The 17,873-nt window shown below is 38.8% G+C and overlaps 1 protein-coding gene across 3 annotated transcripts in view; it reads right to left on the reverse strand.

The window, feature by feature from the left end:
• ACAP2 (ArfGAP with coiled-coil, ankyrin repeat and PH domains 2) overlaps nt 1–17,873 on the reverse strand; it is a 63,977-nt gene that overhangs the window by 43,455 nt on the left and 2,649 nt on the right. For all 3 annotated transcript variants that reach the window (XM_080350174.1, XM_080350173.1, XM_080350172.1), the window contains exons 2-3: nt 2,796–2,853; nt 130–249 (exon numbers count right to left, since the gene is read on the reverse strand). In XM_080350174.1, the coding sequence (XP_080206300.1) occupies nt 130–249; nt 2,796–2,853 (178 nt within the window). The remainder of the gene's footprint in view (nt 1–129; nt 250–2,795; nt 2,854–17,873) is intronic.

The raw sequence follows: 17,873 nt of genomic DNA on the forward strand, positions 1-17,873 counted from the left end.
AAAAGCTCACTCTAAAGACAAGGCAAACAAGAGTGTGAACTTCAACTACACTTCTGTTGCCAACTGTTATATTTCATCCTTTTTAAGTTATACTTTTCTCCTTCCATTTTCATCTCTTAAAGAACTTACCTCAACCAGCGCATCTTTACAGGAATATTGTGCAAGGTCTCGAATTCCATTCATAAACTGCTTGTTGGCTGTACAGAATGCTTTCCCGGTATCAATCATTGCAATACAAAGCTTCACCAGCTAAAAAGATGACAAAGTGAACAGTTTTTTACTTTCTTTTTTATATCATTATATAAGTAAGCTCAGTGTGTTTCATGTTTAAGTCTAAGAACCTAAGATTTTCAAAGTTAATTTCTAAATTTAGAGCCCCGTGTTCTATGAAAAGCTTTCTATCGTAGAGTGATAGGTATAAAAATACTACTCTAGGTCAACTGATATGCCCTTGAGAAGGTTACTACTTTTTATTTTTCAACTGAGGTTTTACACATATTTCCAGAGAGAGGGCCATATGAGGGTAATAAGTGATGCAACTAAAACATACCTGGTTAGAACCCAAGCAAATTTTAAGTGTTTTGTGGTTTCCAGGCCAAAAAAACCCCAAAAGAAACCCATACTGAAGAGAGATGGTTATATCTCAGAAAGTGAAATCCATCATTTTTTCCCTCATAAGGCAGACCAGGCTCCCCCTGATGGGTTTCCAGCCCTACTGCTCCCTGCTTTGCTCAGCACCTCAGCTCTCATGCACTGCATTCTGACTGAAGGCCACCACTGTCTCACGATGGATATATTCCCAGGTTTTAAACCATTTCTGCACTGCACCATTAAGGAAAGACAATGATTAGTGTGATCATCAAGATGCTCACCTGAGAAAACACAAATTAGAATTGAGTTCCCAACCCTAAACTAAACCAAAAATAAAATCAGAAGATTCAATAATCTTCTTCTCTGAAGGACTTTTCAAGGATGTCAGATACATTTTCATTTAGAACAACATAGAAGTACTTCTTCCTATGCCGAGGCAAGAAACCATCCAAGTGACCTTCCTGCCTTATTTGCCCAATAATTTTTATGTTGACTGAGATCCCTTAGGAAAAAAAGGAATGTGAGAATCATGTCCCTCATTCTGATGAATGATCAGGTTGGTTGAACAATGGACAGAAAAAAAACAAAAATCACTACCAACATGACGATTTTTTTTTCCTTCACTTCTGGTTATGCTTCCCAACCCTGCAGCCAGCGTCCCAGTGTCCTTTCTTTCAGAGGGGAAAAAATGCAGATAATGTAGCTCGAAGTCACAATTGTGGGACTATAAAACTAAGTTGAGTATGAATAACTGAGCTAAAAAAGTTGCCAGCCAGGTCTAGACACATCATTACCCTCAGGCCACAGTTACTTCAGCTCACACAAAAAGCTTGGCTTTTAACTTAAGCACTATACTAGATGACTTACACTGGACATTAGAATTAAACTGCTTAAATACTTACCTAGTGTACTTGCTCGCTTGTCAGGGCAGCAAGTGGGTTTGAGTGTTTTTGTTTTAAAGAGTACTAGTATACTGCATCAGGGCAAAGAGTAATACTACAGTTGGAAATTTTCCATGATGGAATAGTATATTTGGCAATAGCCACCTGGAAGAGCCTGGGGGGCAAGGCCCTGAATGATGTCCCTTAGGAATTTGTGAAATCCCCAAAAATGACCATTTTCGACTGGTGGAAAACACAAATTTCTAAGATTTTGCATATCCTTTAAATAATTATATGGTTTAAACTACCAAAACAGGTTTATCACCTCTACAGCCAGTAGCCTCACCAAAATTCAGACCAAATCAAAATTAAGTATCATGAATTTATTTTGAAAGAGCAAGTGGTGACATCATTAACAGCAAAAGCTAGAAATATTATTACAAGAAATAACAAAAAGTCTTCAGACTTAACACTGACTTTATTCGTCTTTATCTTTCTGCAGCCAGCTCACAGCTGCAGGAACAAAGCTTTGTATTCAAAAAGTAGCTAAGGAGGTGAACAAATGACATCTGCTCACCACATTAGAATGCAGACAAAAAATAATTTTGAATGTTTGGCATAAAAAGCTAAGGAAAGAAGACTTTCTACACATGTAAAATAAAAATAAGTCACCCCCAAAATAATATCAAAGAAATAACAAAAGCCTCCAAACACTACTGGCTAGGAAACCAATAAATGGATTGTAAGGCACTGAAAAGCTGCTACATAAAACATTTTATTCACATGCACAAAGCAGAACAAAAGCAGGGTGAATTTTACAGTATTTAAGTCCTTCAGAAGGAAGTGTGTACATATATATATATACATACACATCATCCCCTACCCTGCTGCAACTGTGCCACAAACTACCCAAGACAGAAAGCATTGACTTCAAAATCACTAAAACCTGAGTATCCAGATGTGCTCACAGTACGCAGCTGTCATAAAACACAAGCTCTCAGTGCAGGGATAGCCAACCCCTGACTTTTAAATCACATGAAAGCTGAATGAGTTCACATGTGGCTTCCACTGTGGGGTGATCACATGAGGGCGAGGGGCCAGAGGGGCAGGAGGGTCTTGCACAACCCGAACCCCCAGCTGGGGAAATCAGCCCAGTTCACACGGACGCTGCTGCGGGGGCCAGGCCCCTGGGGCCCCGCTGTGCGCTCAACACAGACCCATTTGCTCGGCCACGGCCGCTTCCCAGCTGCAAACTCTGAAACAAAACCTAAAAACATCTTTTTATATTTTCCACAACAGGCACTGTTGGATTAAAAAGCTTACCTTGTCAAGTTTCAGTTCCAGTTCTGTCACATCTCCTTCTACTTCTTCTAAAGCTGCCCTGCATGGTTAAAAAATGCTTTCCTGTAAAACTTTATAAAAATACTCTGGGACTGGGGAGAAGGGGCAGTGACACATTAATATAACCCATTTATTGCCATCAGTCTCATTTAAATTTCAACTACAAACCAGAACAGATCTACAAGAATTACAGCAAGTTTGACAGCAAGAAGAGGAAAAACTACATCACCAGACAAATACTGATAAAATATATAGCCTAGTAATAAAGATCTGAAAGGAAATTTTGTTCATTTTAACGTTTGTCCCGTTGAAACAGGTTTCCTCTATTGCCATATAGCAAATAGTCTGTATATCTGAAGGTAATAACAAAGGAAAGAAACTGAAAGTCTGAAACAAAATTTCATAAGTAATTCTTTTGGTGACTCTCTTGACTCAAAACAGCAAACCCACAGCTATTAAATGAACCACACTGCAATGGGATTATGAAAAATATTGCATTTGCCACGAGTCAACCGACTTAGCAGTAAGTTCAGATGGTGCACTTGTTCATATGCTTTGTCTCCAGTTTGGATTGGTTCCACCTTTTCAGGCCAGTCAAATTTTACATGGCAGTAAAAGTTGTTTTCATAATGTGTTTCTGAAGCATACGGTTTAGGCTAGAGAGCTGGTGTTTCCTTTGACACCTCCTTCCCTGCCTATTGATACCTTAAAAAATTGCAGACTAAAAAAGGATGACACTTTGTTCAGAGAGCTCATGAACACTGTTGTTTCAGACTATTGCGTGGAGGACTTAAATGTACTGATTTCTGGCAACCAGTGCTACACGACACAAATCCGCTCAGCGAGGCTGGGATTTCACATGACACCGTGGTCGGGAGGAACAGCTGTATTCCCATCCCCTGCTCCCAGCACAGGGCACCTCATTCCTCCAGTCATTCCAGCAGGCCTGGTCACAGACCCACACTGCTCACCAGCAGCAGACTGTCCTGGGAAAAACAGAACTAATAGGAAGTGTTCTGTAACGCTTTTTTTGAAAATTGGATCTGATAGATTTCACATTTCACTCCTGCAAAACGCTCCTCCTGGAAAAAGTGAGACAGGCAGGGAAATACGATTTGGAGCAGGAATTTCTTGAGCCGGCTTTACCACTGAGGAGAGAGGTCACAGAACCACAGCTTTGCTGTCCCTTGCTAATTCTGTTTAGTTCACGTGAGTTCAAGCCAAGAACACAAACACAAATAAAGACTGGATCAGGCTCTGAACTCTGGAAAGGCAGTTTTCACCAGAACAGTTCTGACAAGCACTGCCAATTGCCTGCAGTTCTCAAACACCGAGCATGACATTCCCAGATTTTGCAGATTTCACTAACACATAGTTGCATTCCAGTTTTTGTATCTAAACGCATTCCCACAGCTACATCCTAGGTTTTATATCTAAGCACATTCCTGCACAATTACATTTCAGCTTCTGCCTCTTCTCTAGCTTCAGACCATGAAGGCTTTCAGGCAATATCAAATTTTCTTTTACGTTATTTTCTTCCATAAATTATAAACTTTCATTTAAGTCTCTAGAGTTAAATCTTGTTTCAGAAAGAACTAAAAACAAACAAAACACCAAATAAAAACACACATACAAAAAAATAAACACAGAAAGGAAGGAAAAGTATCTCCATATCTAGACTGCAATTTAGTATTCACTTGTTTATCATCACAGTGCAACCAATTTATTTGTTTCTTTGGCATTAACATAAAAGCATGATTAAGTAGCTTGTTTACAGAACTGCAGCAAGATCTGATAAGAACTTTTTTTAGTGTCTTTAACTAGCAAAGAGTTCTAGCTCCACAGGACTTAATGAGCTAAAAAGTCTAAGATTCAAGATGAAGAATGAGAGATAAAGGCAGTTAGAGCGGGCAGAACAAAGAAAACGCATCTGCTCAGTAATTAAATCTGTATTCTGGGGGGGTGGGGGGGTGGAATTTTAAGAGATAATAAGCTCAAATGAAAGAAAAGTAACAACAAAACATCAAAAGACTGAAAAGATTGGGGGCAGGTCAAGAAAGAAGTATAAAGCAAAGCAGAAAGAGATACCATGGGAGTAGGGAGATACACAGCACCCGACTGACTGCAGATCAGCCATGAGCGACCACAGTCCCTGAAGCACCGGCTGGTTCTCGGGGACATTTCCCACCGCCCCAGGATGGAGGGAAGGCACATCTGGGCCCAACAGCTGGATATGGATCAAATGGCTGTTGGGTTCCAGCCAAACCCCATTTCAACTCCTTGTTTCTTTGCATAGAACTGACTACTTGCACTGTTTCCATAATAATAATAATTAAAAAAAAGAGTCAAAACATGATTTTCATGCAAACATGTTCACGGTATCAGACCAACACTGGATTACAAGCACATGAAATGAGAGGATGCCCTCAGACTATCAGAATACAGGTACATATATCTAATAATGTATTAACATGAAGCTATCCTATTCACAAAAATTATTTTTCATACTGGGTTAGGGAACACATGAAGAACAGCTTATCTGAGCTGTGCTATGTTAATACTATCCTTGTTTTTCTTAATTTAATGCTTTTTGAAGCCACAGAATACAAAGGTGCATTTCTCTCTCTAAAACATCTGCGTCAGGAATTACTTAATGTTCACAGAAAATTGTAACAATTCTGAGTAAACCTCATGTCCACAGCCAAGACTTAATCTCCAGCTATAAACACAGGAAGTGATCAAAAAGTAACTGAGGACCAAGTGCCAGACCTGACATGGACCAAAATGTTGCTCCTTAGTGCAGTGGGAGCTGGGAGCAGGGTTTGCGTCAAGGCAATCTGCGCCAGAAGGCTCTGGCACTAGGAGAAAGCATCAAATCTGACTCAGTATACAAATCAAAGTCAAACATCTGTGGCTTCATGAGACGTTCAAACACTACATGGCAACACACAAAATCAGAACAGCTGCTTAAGGGTGGAGGACAACTTTTATAAATGAGCAGTCTCCCCTTCTCTTCATGCTGCATAACGAGGACTCGGGAATGTTTCTCTCCTCTGCTGTTCCTCCTCTTCTCCACCCAACTCCTAAAACACACTTCAGTTTGCTAGATACAGCACCCTGCACAGCCGCAGTTGCAATGCAGAAGGAATATAGGAGATGATGGAAGAAAACTCAAGGCTGACTTATCAGCCTTTTAATAGGAGGTTAACGTCACCGGCTACCCAGCCCAGTGTATGACGAAGGAAAGCTGAACTCCCTGGTGTCCATCACAGAGCTCACCTTAAGCGACAAGTGAAAAACGTACTTCCAGGTTTAGGTGCTATGGGACTCCAAGAATCCCAGTAACCAAACAAAGATGACAGCTAAACTCTCCTCCAGAAAGGGAATCAGTCACTCCTAGGCCATGAGCTGCAGACACATGTTAAGGAAATAGTCTGGACTAAACCACTACGCACTGCTGACTGCAATGCTGAGCACACTGTGGCCACAGGCAGGTGTCTGCTTGGCCTGGTTACTCTTACAGTGTAAAAGGCGACAATGGTCAATGTTTTTAAAGCTAGATATTCTTCAAACGGTATCTAACGGCTATCGAAGCCACATCCTGCCTTTGGTCTTTCACTCATTGCCATGGTATAGCTTGGAGTTTTAGACTGCGTTCCTGAAAGCAAGGAGGCTGGAATCAGTAGTTGTTATGAATTAGATGCTGACAAACAACAAATTAGAGAAGTCAAAGGTGCTGTGGATAATTGACAACTAGTTATTGTTAATTGTAGAATTTGCATATCCTTATATAAAAAAATATTCAAAGTAATAAAAGCCCATTAATAAAGTATTTTCCCCTTATTTTGGGGGAAAATGCTGTTCAGATTCAGATTAAAAGATTAGCAAGATATGACTCCTAATCCTTTTGATGCCAATTATCTGACAAACAAAATCAGCAGTGGAGTTGCTTATGGACCACACCTGACAGCAATTGCATTCAGCAGCCTCAGTGGCAGAGGGAAATAGGAGTAAATGTGTTTCTTATAATGATATGAGATACTTCAAAGCAAGATAACTTCAAAATACCTTAAAGACAACGTGAAAAAAAAATGCTACTAAATGTGAAAAACTGGAAATAGGATGTGGTTCAGAAGTGCAAGATAAGGATATGAACCTGCTGATTTATAGAAATTTCTCCTCCTCTCTGACAGAGCCCATCAGGTGACAGACAGAAAAAAAAGCCCAGTAGATATTAATCACAGGATGGACTACAAGCTGTAATTATGATGCAAAGACAAATTAAACCCCAGGTATACCATACAGGACACTATATTTGCTCACCTAATTGGCCTCAGATATATCGATACATATTCACACACACATCTCAACACCAGTTGCACCATGGTAACACACTTCAAATTCTGAGGAACTGCTCGCAGGTTAGTTAAGAAACAGCCACATGCTAAGTGCTGAGAGTAAAATCAGGCCGGGGAACACACACACCACCACAAGGAATACCATTGTACAGAGAAATACAATGTTGACAGCAAGGTCCTCTAAATAGAAAACTATTGTGAAGGTCACAGAACAGACAAAATAGCAATACCATCAACTAAGAAGTAAACAGTTCTACTGGAGAAACGCTTCAAACCTCCATACCCCGTCTGTCCTCCTCTGCTACAAAAGCCTGAAGAATCAACACGTTTCACCTACAAGAAGCTGTAACATAATGCAGCTATGGCAAAAAGACTAAAAAGACATTGATGATGCTGTTCTACCCAAAACAAGTTGTAATTACTTTATAACCAATACTCCTGATCCTCTCCAATTTGTATGAAAATGGAGGATGAAAGTAACACAGCCTTTCTGGGCAACCTGTCCATACTTAATCCTCAGTGCATGTCATCTGTGTTGCTGCAACGTTTGATCATGATCTCTTACTACTATGCACCTAAAACCCAAACCCCACACTTAGACCTATTACCTGAACTCTGTAGCCTCCTACCGAGGAACTGAAGACATCAGTTAGATCCATGAGCCCCTTAGCCTGAAGAAGTCCACTGTCCTTATTCTCTCCTTGAATTCCACATACTCCATTCCAATTGCCTTTAGCTGCACATGCTTCATTTTGGTAATATCTTTCTTATACTGGCAGGGCCCCAAATTGGTCACAGCACTCCAGACTTAGCCTCATGACTGCTAAATACAGGATAATCACCTCTTCCCTCAACTTGCCAGCTACACTCTTGCTAATGCAGCCCATTACACTGCCAGTTTTCACCGCTGCACAGGACAGATGGCCATTTGCTGTCACAGGACGCAAAGGTCCCCATCTGCCAGCACAGCTGCATGGGGCTGTTCCTTTTCAGAAGAAGTCTTCACATTTGCCTGGGTTTAACTTCATGAGGTTTCTACCAGTGATTTCCTCCAGCTTGCTGAGGCCCTTCTGAATGGCAGATCTGCCCTCCAGCACATCAACTGCTCCTTCCAATCTCCATGTACTTCATTTGATTTCTTTCTTCTACAGTTAGATATAAAAAGGTATCTAGAGGCATCTTAACCAACAAGCTAAAACCGAATACATTTGGTACATGTACAATGGCATCAAACAACCACAGATTAAAAAAGAAACATGACATATTGAGGGACAAAAAGGTCATATACTGAACAACGTGGCCTAATAACCTCAGATAGCAGCACAGATACATACAAAAAGAGTTTTATAACTTATGAGATGTGTCATAACCATGAATATGGTTTGAAGCAAGAACGCTGTTGCAGCCTGTCACAGAGCCCATTGAAGTCCTGGTTTGGCACTGCAGAGATTTTTCCCTGCTGGCACAGAGCCCCTCCATGCTGAGGAACAGATGATGAATGCTCCCTGACATGCCAAGATGAACTTCCTCAGCCATGCCTGCACCCCTCACATTATTCATTCTTCAGTCACTGCCACAAAACATTTTATCAATAGCTTGGAAAAGCTGCACAACCTGAACAGTAGGACTCTGAATCAGAAGTGTGACATTCACTTCACCTCCAACCCAAAATCCTAGGGATTTTGTATGAACGTGGTGGATTGAGATACGGAAATGAACTTCCTGAACTGAAGATTATCATGTTGATGAATAAATCAAGTTTTCTGAGGCCCACAGCAAGCAATAAGTGTATTTGTAGAGAAGATACAAGAATAAAGTCTCCAATATCAGAAGAACCATTCTTCTATTCCTCCCAGGTCAGACTTTCCCTCTTATAAAATAAGCACATGAAATAAGAGAAGAGTATTTATAGAATTCACTTAATCATTTTTAAAAAAAAAAAAAAAAAAAGCTTGTAGGTACCAGTTAAGGTCTTCACCTACCAAGTTTATTTCAACCTTAGTAATGCATCTGGTCTTTGACTTAATAAGCAAAGAAACAGGACAAATCCCTTTAAGATGCATGCTTCACTTGACTTGTTCTTTACTGCAAGACATGGCTCAAAAGATAATGAACATTATAAGTAAACCAGTCTTCAAAAAGGAACAAATTCTTTTGCACTCAAGATACATGCCTGAAAGTTAAACTGATTACCACTGAACTTGCGGCAGCATTTAATGTATCATACACAGTCTGTAAGGACATCTGTGCTACCTGCTGGCACTGAATTCTCAAGCTTTTTCTCTCACTCCTCTTTCACAGTAAGTTGCCAGAAGAGTCCAACAGTGTTCTTTTCCCAATAGTTTTGCCTAATATTTTTTTCCCTTAAGCTTTTTTTAGCCCAGGAGAGCCTGACAGTTAGTAAGCCTAAATAGGAAACTAGCAGCTCTTCCACAAAGATTCTGATAAGCAGGATTTTCTCCATCTTTCAACTTAAATGTTTTGTTCATTATGAGACAGCTGTTAACAAGACTGGGACACAATAGTGACCATGAAAGCTTCATAGGCAAGAAGCTGATTACATTGCTAAGTGTAAACTTCAATAAGAATGCAACACATTGCAATACCTATCCTGCACAACTCAAGAATGAGTCAAACTTTTTAGGAGTCCTTACTATCAGATAATTCCATAGGACTATAGTATCAAGATGATGCAACAAAAAGAAGGGCAGCAGAGACAAGCTCAAGAAACTAATTGCTGAAGACTTGCAAATATCATAGGACTGCTTTAATCTTTTTAAACTCAGTAACTGCCCGGGAGCTTGAACAAAGAAGCAGCAGAAGGAATGAAGGATTTCAACACTTGAAAACTCAAATATGTTGTAAAGTCAGGAAGTAGAACCATAAATATTACCATGAGCAACCAACTGCTAAGGATACAAGACAGGACATCCCTCCATCTAAATGCTATGCCCTATTAGCTTCAAGATCTGGAGTTCCTAGTCAGATGCTAAGGAGTCATGTCAACCTTTCTTTTAAAAGTTATAACAACGTGGGGAAGAATGAAGTAATTAATCCCTGATTTGGAAAGACACCCCTTATGTACCTCAAATGCAGCCAATATAGAAGACAGGGTGGTAGTGCTTGAACATAGCAAATATCACTAGGTCCTCCCAGTACAGGATTCTCAGTATCAATATGTTCAGAACTGATACCACAAGAATTAAACACTGGTTCAGAAAACCTCCTACAAAGTAGAGGCAACTGGGGAACAGAGCACCCTGTAATTAACCAAAGAAAATTCTTTACAGATATCATATAATCTCAATATCAGTCTTGTGTTTGCTTTGATTTCAGAAAAATAAGGCAATTTCTGTTCCTTTTCATAATTTCCTTGGTTTCTAACTTACACCTATTACAGTTAGAAAAATACTGTTGTGTCCAAACCACCATAGGATGGCAAAGCCTTTCTAATAAGAGCTCACCATGGTTCAGAAGAGCTAAGGACCATTAACTCTCTAGAATTGTAGTTATATCAGTTGGGTCATCTTTACTGAAACCAGAAAAAAGTTTCAGATTTGCTATCAAGACAGACTCCTCAGCAAGTATTTCCCATTTTGTCCATTTCAGAATCTGAATATTTTGGCAATACACTTTCACAAAATCAGAATGTCCTGTTTGACAGTCAGAGGCGAGGTTGCAGCTTTGTTGCAACAGACAAATTCTTAACTTGAATTATCCGTTCAGCTATCCAGTACACACACATACATGTATCTCACACTCAGATACTGTAAATGTATTTTACATGTAAATTATTAGTTTTATTGTGTAGTTTTATTTTCCTCTCATACTGCAAATAAACAGTCTTTGTTCTTCATGCCTTTGCACTGCAGAAGCCAGTCAAATAAATCCAATCTCAAGATAGCAGAGTACACTAGCATTAAGAGTGGAAAACAGAAATACAGTGTATTGTTTTCCTCAAATTTACTGTTTTCACATTTGAAAAAGCCAGTCTCCTTTCCTCTTCATCCCTCACAAATGATAATGAGCAATATATTAAAAAATAAGCATTTTGAATATCACAAAATAAAAACTAAAAAATGCATATGGTACACCCACAGCCCTGGTAAAGGTTTATATATTCTTTGGGTACATTCAGTATCTATTCTCCCACTACTTTTAGCCATAAGGAGATTTTAAAGACCCTGGGCTTTCATGCACCTATCAGTGCTAATTGCAGGTAAGGTACTTCTCAACCAAACAGAAGTTCACATTTAATTACACACTAACGGTTTCTCATCTCAAATTAAACACCAAGATTTTCACACAAAATCTTGCAAGATCGATAATTACAATAAAGTGGATATTTTGTAACAGTAGGCACATTTAACATTTCCTCTTGCCATTTTTCATCATTAGTTTTGGGATAAATCAAGTAGGATGAAATGCAGAGGTATATGTAATCTTCAAAATCAAACACTTGAAAAATGAAAGAATTTCAGTAACTTAGGAGTAACTTTAAAATCTTACTCCCCATATTGAAGATTCTTCTTGAGAAGAAACCTGTAAAGAGATGTTCACACACGCATAGTTTTTAAATAGACCCTAATTTAGCAACACAGAAATTCAGGCAGAAATCGTATCCTCAATTCCTCAGTCATCTTAAACAGTTTTTTACCCTCAATAGCAACCCTGACCAGCAAAGCCAATACTTTTCTTCTGGTTTTGTAGCGTGCCTGATCAAATACTGACACCTACACATAGATTATCCAAGTATGTCACCTACATCACCTTTGGAAACAATAGAAGATAAACACACCATTTCCTGATACATATGGCTGAAACAAATCAAGAGGCACCTGAGACACAACTCCTAATCCTCATTAAGATTTGAAGAAGCCTAAGCCTAAAATCTGGCTTAGAAGAAAACCTAAAGTATATTAGCAACAGCATGCTACATAAAGCCAATGATATTGTAATAATGCCACATGTAATAATGCCTGGGCCAAGGGACTGAACTCCACTCACACTGCGATCACAGAACATCACTCTAATCACCACACAAAAACCTGCTACATGACCTATAGCATTACAAAAGTTATACATATTTTTAAAAATAATTACAGCATCAGAAATAATCGAAGACTGGGATATTTAAAATGCACAGAAACGTTGAGTGTGTTTGATATCCTTGTGTTCCTACTTAAAGTAACATCTGGCACCCAGAAAGATAGAAATCTGGAATTCTCTTCCACATAACTTTTTTTTCTTTTTGTCAGATGGAACACATTTCACCACATACAGCTTCTCCAATTCCTCTTCAAATTATATCCAGCTTAGAATACAAAAATACATTTTGGAAGCTTAGAAACTTCAAAATCGCATTGAGTGAACTGATCACTAGCTCTGCCTTATGTTTATTCATACAAAATTGTCAGCAGATGTCTTCCTTTAACGACTGTAACTGAAGGCATATCATAAAGTCATGAAAAGAAAAAAGGGAATTTGTGCATGTGCACTGACTACTGTTAGACTCACACTCTCATGCAAAACCACAATACAACTATTTAAATCCCCATTATTCTTGACATCTGAACTCTAAGAATTATTCAAGAGCACCGTGCCTGCACACTGTAGAGCTTTAGAATTTCAAACAGTAAACAGAATAACAAATGGAAAGCCTGATTCAGAGAAAGATTCTTGCCACAAGAGCAACTTTGCCAACCATCTGACAGGCGTTTTCTGTGTTCAAAACCTCCTCTCATTCATAAAACACTTGAAGGGACTGTTTTGCAGCAAATTGTTTTCCTAGTCTATCCTTGTGTTTTGTCAGTTTGAGAATCTATACAGGGCATCATCCCATAAATTATACTTTTCTTCCACACAGGTGTAAGTTATTTACAGTGCATCAAAACAAAACAACTGATTTATCCCAGGTCTGAGACCTGGCTGCTTTTAATATTCACAACGTACATGTTAACTATAAAGTAATTATTCTGCCAAGTATGCAAGGAGTCCTCTTGAAGAGATTATCAGGAAGACAAAACAATGTTTTAGCCTTCAGTGAACTGCTTAAAATTGTTTCGTTTCTATTCATAATAACAATATCTACTATCTGTCACATTCTTGATCTAATCATTTAGTCACATGAAAGAGTGGCAACAAAACCAGGCTCTATATTGTCAGAGAGAGAAGTATGGAAAACTCCTGCAGATATTAAAATAATGTTACAGTCCACATGTTAATCTGTATTTCCTCATAACGGCCTTCCTCTGCAGACAGCTTCTTTTGCCATTATTTTTGTTACAAACCTGCCACTATCAAAACGCAAACCACCTAAGTTATTACCTAAACTCAGAGATATCTGAGTCTCCGAACAAACAGCACAGTATCTGCTCAGAAAGATCACAAATATATTTACACAGTTTAAACCTCTATACATGTTTTTTAACTGAATTCTGCATGTACAATGAATAAAGAAAACTAGTCAGAATTTATTCTTATATTTCCTGTCCACGTAAACATAAGGCACTGTAAGACATAACATTTCGTAAACAAAGGGTTTTTTTTTTTGGTTTGGTGGGTTTTTTTGTTTTGTTTTCATTTTTTTGTTGTTTGCTTGTGTGTTTTGTTTGTTTTTTTTTACTCCCTCATGACAATTCTGCATTTGCATCTCCTTGAAATACTAACCTAACTGATTTAGCCAGGCAGGCCTGCATCAAGACCACAGCAAAGGGTTCTTGACTCTGTAAGCCATAATTTCAGTAGGAACGTTTATGTAATCGTCAACAACAATCAGATCTTTTCCTTTTTTCTCCCAAAGCAGTTTATCAGGATGGAGTTTGCTTGGGGTCTTTTTACTATAGTAAAAATCCACCAGTGACTTAAGCGATCTTGTTTACCACATGAAGTAAGAACAGGAAAAACTCTGACTCTAAATAACACAGTTCTGAGTACAAGGTTGTCAAGAAGCTAAGCCTCAAAAAAGATCACAGGACGCTGCTAATGTAGCTAAATCAGCACATTTGCTGTTCAGCGGCCAATGATTTCACAGATGCATACAGGAAAAAACAAAGCTATTCAAGCCCACCGAGCCCAAGATGGACAGGATTTCTATTTTTCTAGTTGCCACCTTCCTAATGAATACTCTATTAACGAACTCTGCTTTCCAGAGATTTTAACACTGACATCCCTCCCCCATAAAAAATATAAAGCTATCATCTCCATAACTTTAGTTCTTAATATAATGGCATGAGATGTGCTTAGTCAACATGAATGAGACACTCCAGGCTAAAGAATCAAACCTCTCCAAATCCATATTTAAAACCTGAATGACTGTAAGAGCTTGTAGTATTAGTTACATTGTGCACAAACACATGCATAAATAACCTGTCCATCTAATCCTGCAAGTACTCATTAAAGATCAGTTGCACAGGCTTAATTAATACCAGTTCTTCGGCAATCGATCTGCTGCTGTGCTACAGCAACATTATGATAGGTAGCAGATTTTGTTACTACTTCCACTGTAAGCTCCCTTCTCAGGGGGCTGTAGTTTAAACATTCTCAGATAAACACTTTAAAAGATCAAAACCAAGGAAGTCAACATTTTAAGTTCCTATTAGCAATTTGAAATACAGTTAAGTTACAGCAAACTGAAAAATCTTAACATAAATCATAATCAAACAAAGAGTCAGAATCACCGTTAATCTCTCTAAGACATAATTATGACAGCCAACTTTTTTTTTTTTTTAATTAAAACAATTTATGTGCACTAATCTAATCAAGACAACCTGATTTCAGGAAACATTTCTCCAACCTCCATTAGGAAGGATTGTAACAACCTACTATTAAATTTGAGAAGGCTTTAAAAGATTTAAGTGAGAGAGATTTTTATTACATGTATTTCAGAGGGATCTTCAATAAAAATTATTTAATATGATTACCCTAGAAGATAATGCATTAACACCGAGTCCTATCTTCCAATACATTCCCCTTTCCTTAGGTCAATTATTTTCTTAAGGTACATTTGTAAGATGTAGTCACAGATGTAAAAATAAATAAACCATTGACTACAGACTGAGCAGAACAGCATGTTCACTGTAATATCCACAAAAGCAAAGAATTAGAAATCTAGAAGCACTCAGCTTAACTACTTCCATCAGACCCCTAGTAGTACAGGCTGAGATGTACACGTGTAACTCGCCGCTGTCCCGCTAAGATTGTCCTCCACAACTCTGCAGAACAGCAATTTTCATGGCTGACGTGTAATCACATACTGGAAATTATAAACACAACCACCTAAGTATGAAAAAACGGTAAACGCAAACTTACAACTAATGTTTGGCAGCTTTCTCTTTTGACTTACGGTATCTTTTTCTGTTCTTCTGCAATACTTTCCACCCTGCCTTGCCAAGTAAGTTACAAACTTGCTTTTCAGTCTCAAACACCAAGGGCAGAAAGCTCAGACCAAACATTTCTTTGGAAATGGGTAACTCTAAGCAAAGCAAACAGATTTTGTATACAGACAGTTCTTCATCACGAACCCCTTAACACCTTAAAAGTGGTTGAGTTTACCCATGAGCGGTCTCAGTGATTTCAAGGGTACTAAAACCAGACACAGATTAAGCCCAGGCCGAATGAGAGAGCTTGAGCTCCTGAACGCGCAGGTCAGGGCTCGGCTGCCTGGAGCACTGGACATGCGGGCAGTCACACACAGAGGGACAAGGTCACTGATGCTCCGATTTCTACGATTTCTTCAGAAAGTAATAAGCAGACCAAAGTATATGGGTTAGGCACATAAGCTAATTTCTCTGACTGCTGAACAGGACCTATTCCCAACTGGTTAAATTAGTCACTTTCTCATATTACTCTTACTTTCAAGCGACAAAACACTTCCTGTTACCTGGGAAACAGATGCTTAGTGACTAAACTTTGGTTACACAGTACTGAAAAAGAGGAAAAAAAATCCATAAATCTAGAAAGCCATGAAATGTCATGAGTGCCCTATTCAGCCTGCATCCCCTACACAAGCATGAGTGCACCTTACCTGGGCCTGTTTAGATAGACCAGGGTCAAAGCCACAGGAGAAGAAACCAAACATCCACAGGAGAAGCCAGGCTGGCTCTGCCCACCTGCTGCACACAGCAGTTTCAGCGCAGTCTACACAGAAGACTCCCCAGACAAGTCCATTTGAAGGGAATACACTATAACCACCAGTTCTACCCAGAAACAATCCATTATATACTTTTACTAAAAACAGTAACTGGCAACAGTTTCATTTATTATCTTTCATCTGTCTCATTCATCCATCATCTGTTCTGTAGCTGGGGTCTCAGGAGGTGAATATAAAATAGAATACAAAAAATACTTCAGCAACAGATAAGAACAAAGAACTGATCTAAAAAATACACAGCTTTTTACTTTTTTTTTTAAAGATTGGAACAGACTAGAGTTTTTTCTAGAGTTCTTACAATTGCACACATTGCAAGCAACAGAACTTTGCTTTTTCTATTATTTGTTGTTTATCAAGATTGTTGACTGTTACTCACAGCAGATGTATTTCCACATCACTTAAAGCTGCTTCTTTCTACAGATTTATGTTCAGAGTGATCCATGTGGCTGCTACAGTGCATACCTCACTCATTAGGAGAAAATGTGCTTTAGTTACGAGATGAAAAAATGAAAAGGAAACATCAATATAAATGCCTCTTCCATTAAATTCTGAAACTGAAATTCTCATTGTTTAAAGATAAGGAGAAAGTATTATTTCATAATACTATTTGCATATCAAAAACCACTCCAGGAATTCCTGATTATATACCTAGAACTTGCCAGCACAGCTCCTTTGTTACTACTCAAGAAATTCTCCAAGGCCCCTCCCCCAGGCAACTTCTTCATTTGATGGGAAGTCATCCACACGCTGTCGGAGAAATGCAGCTGCATTTCCTTGCTAGATCTTTGGTCCATCCAGGCTTTAAGGGAGGGAGTCATGAAAGAAAAGCATGTGATTTCAGGGAGACTATTTTCAAAGTAGGTTTTTGAAAGACATGATTGCAAATTGGCAAAAATGTGCCTGAATTCATAGCCTTTTCCATTACCCTTTTGAAAACCAGCTTCTAAATCTCAAGATTCCAAGCCCAAACTGATCTGATACAGCATATCAGATCATATGCTTCAAGTTTTATAATTCAAATATTTATTTATCTACTGGGGAAGACGGGATGGCTTGTCTTACTATGAAATAACCCACCATACTTCCAAAGTGAATTTTTATACCATTATTATCTAATCACATGTCAGCAACTCAACAGCAACAGCCCATGCTCCCTTCGTATGTGTTTTAAGCAAGCAAACCTCTATTTCTTTGACTTGGGTAACTATGAGATTCCCAATTACATCTCAAAGCCAAAAGAGATCAACATGAACTTCTGAGAAAGATAAGCAAGAAAGCCATGTGTCTGAAGGTGTACGTAGCAGCATGTTTCAAAAGATTTAAATAGCTCCCTGTGAACACAGGGGTTTGGTGATTAATGAACTCTGATTCACCCATGTCCTCCCAGTTTTCCCCATGACTATAACAAAGTAAACTATGACATTTCTATACACTATATGCCTCCCAACAGGTTTATTTGACTGCTCCAACAGGTGCACTGATGGGAAGGACAGACTACACCCAGTGGCTCAGCAAGGTCAGGAGAAAACTGCAGCTCTGCTTTGCTATAAG

Source organism: Nesoenas mayeri (assembly GCF_963082525.1).
Source record: "Nesoenas mayeri genome assembly, chromosome: 9".
Classification (NCBI taxonomy): Eukaryota; Metazoa; Chordata; class Aves; order Columbiformes; family Columbidae; genus Nesoenas; species Nesoenas mayeri.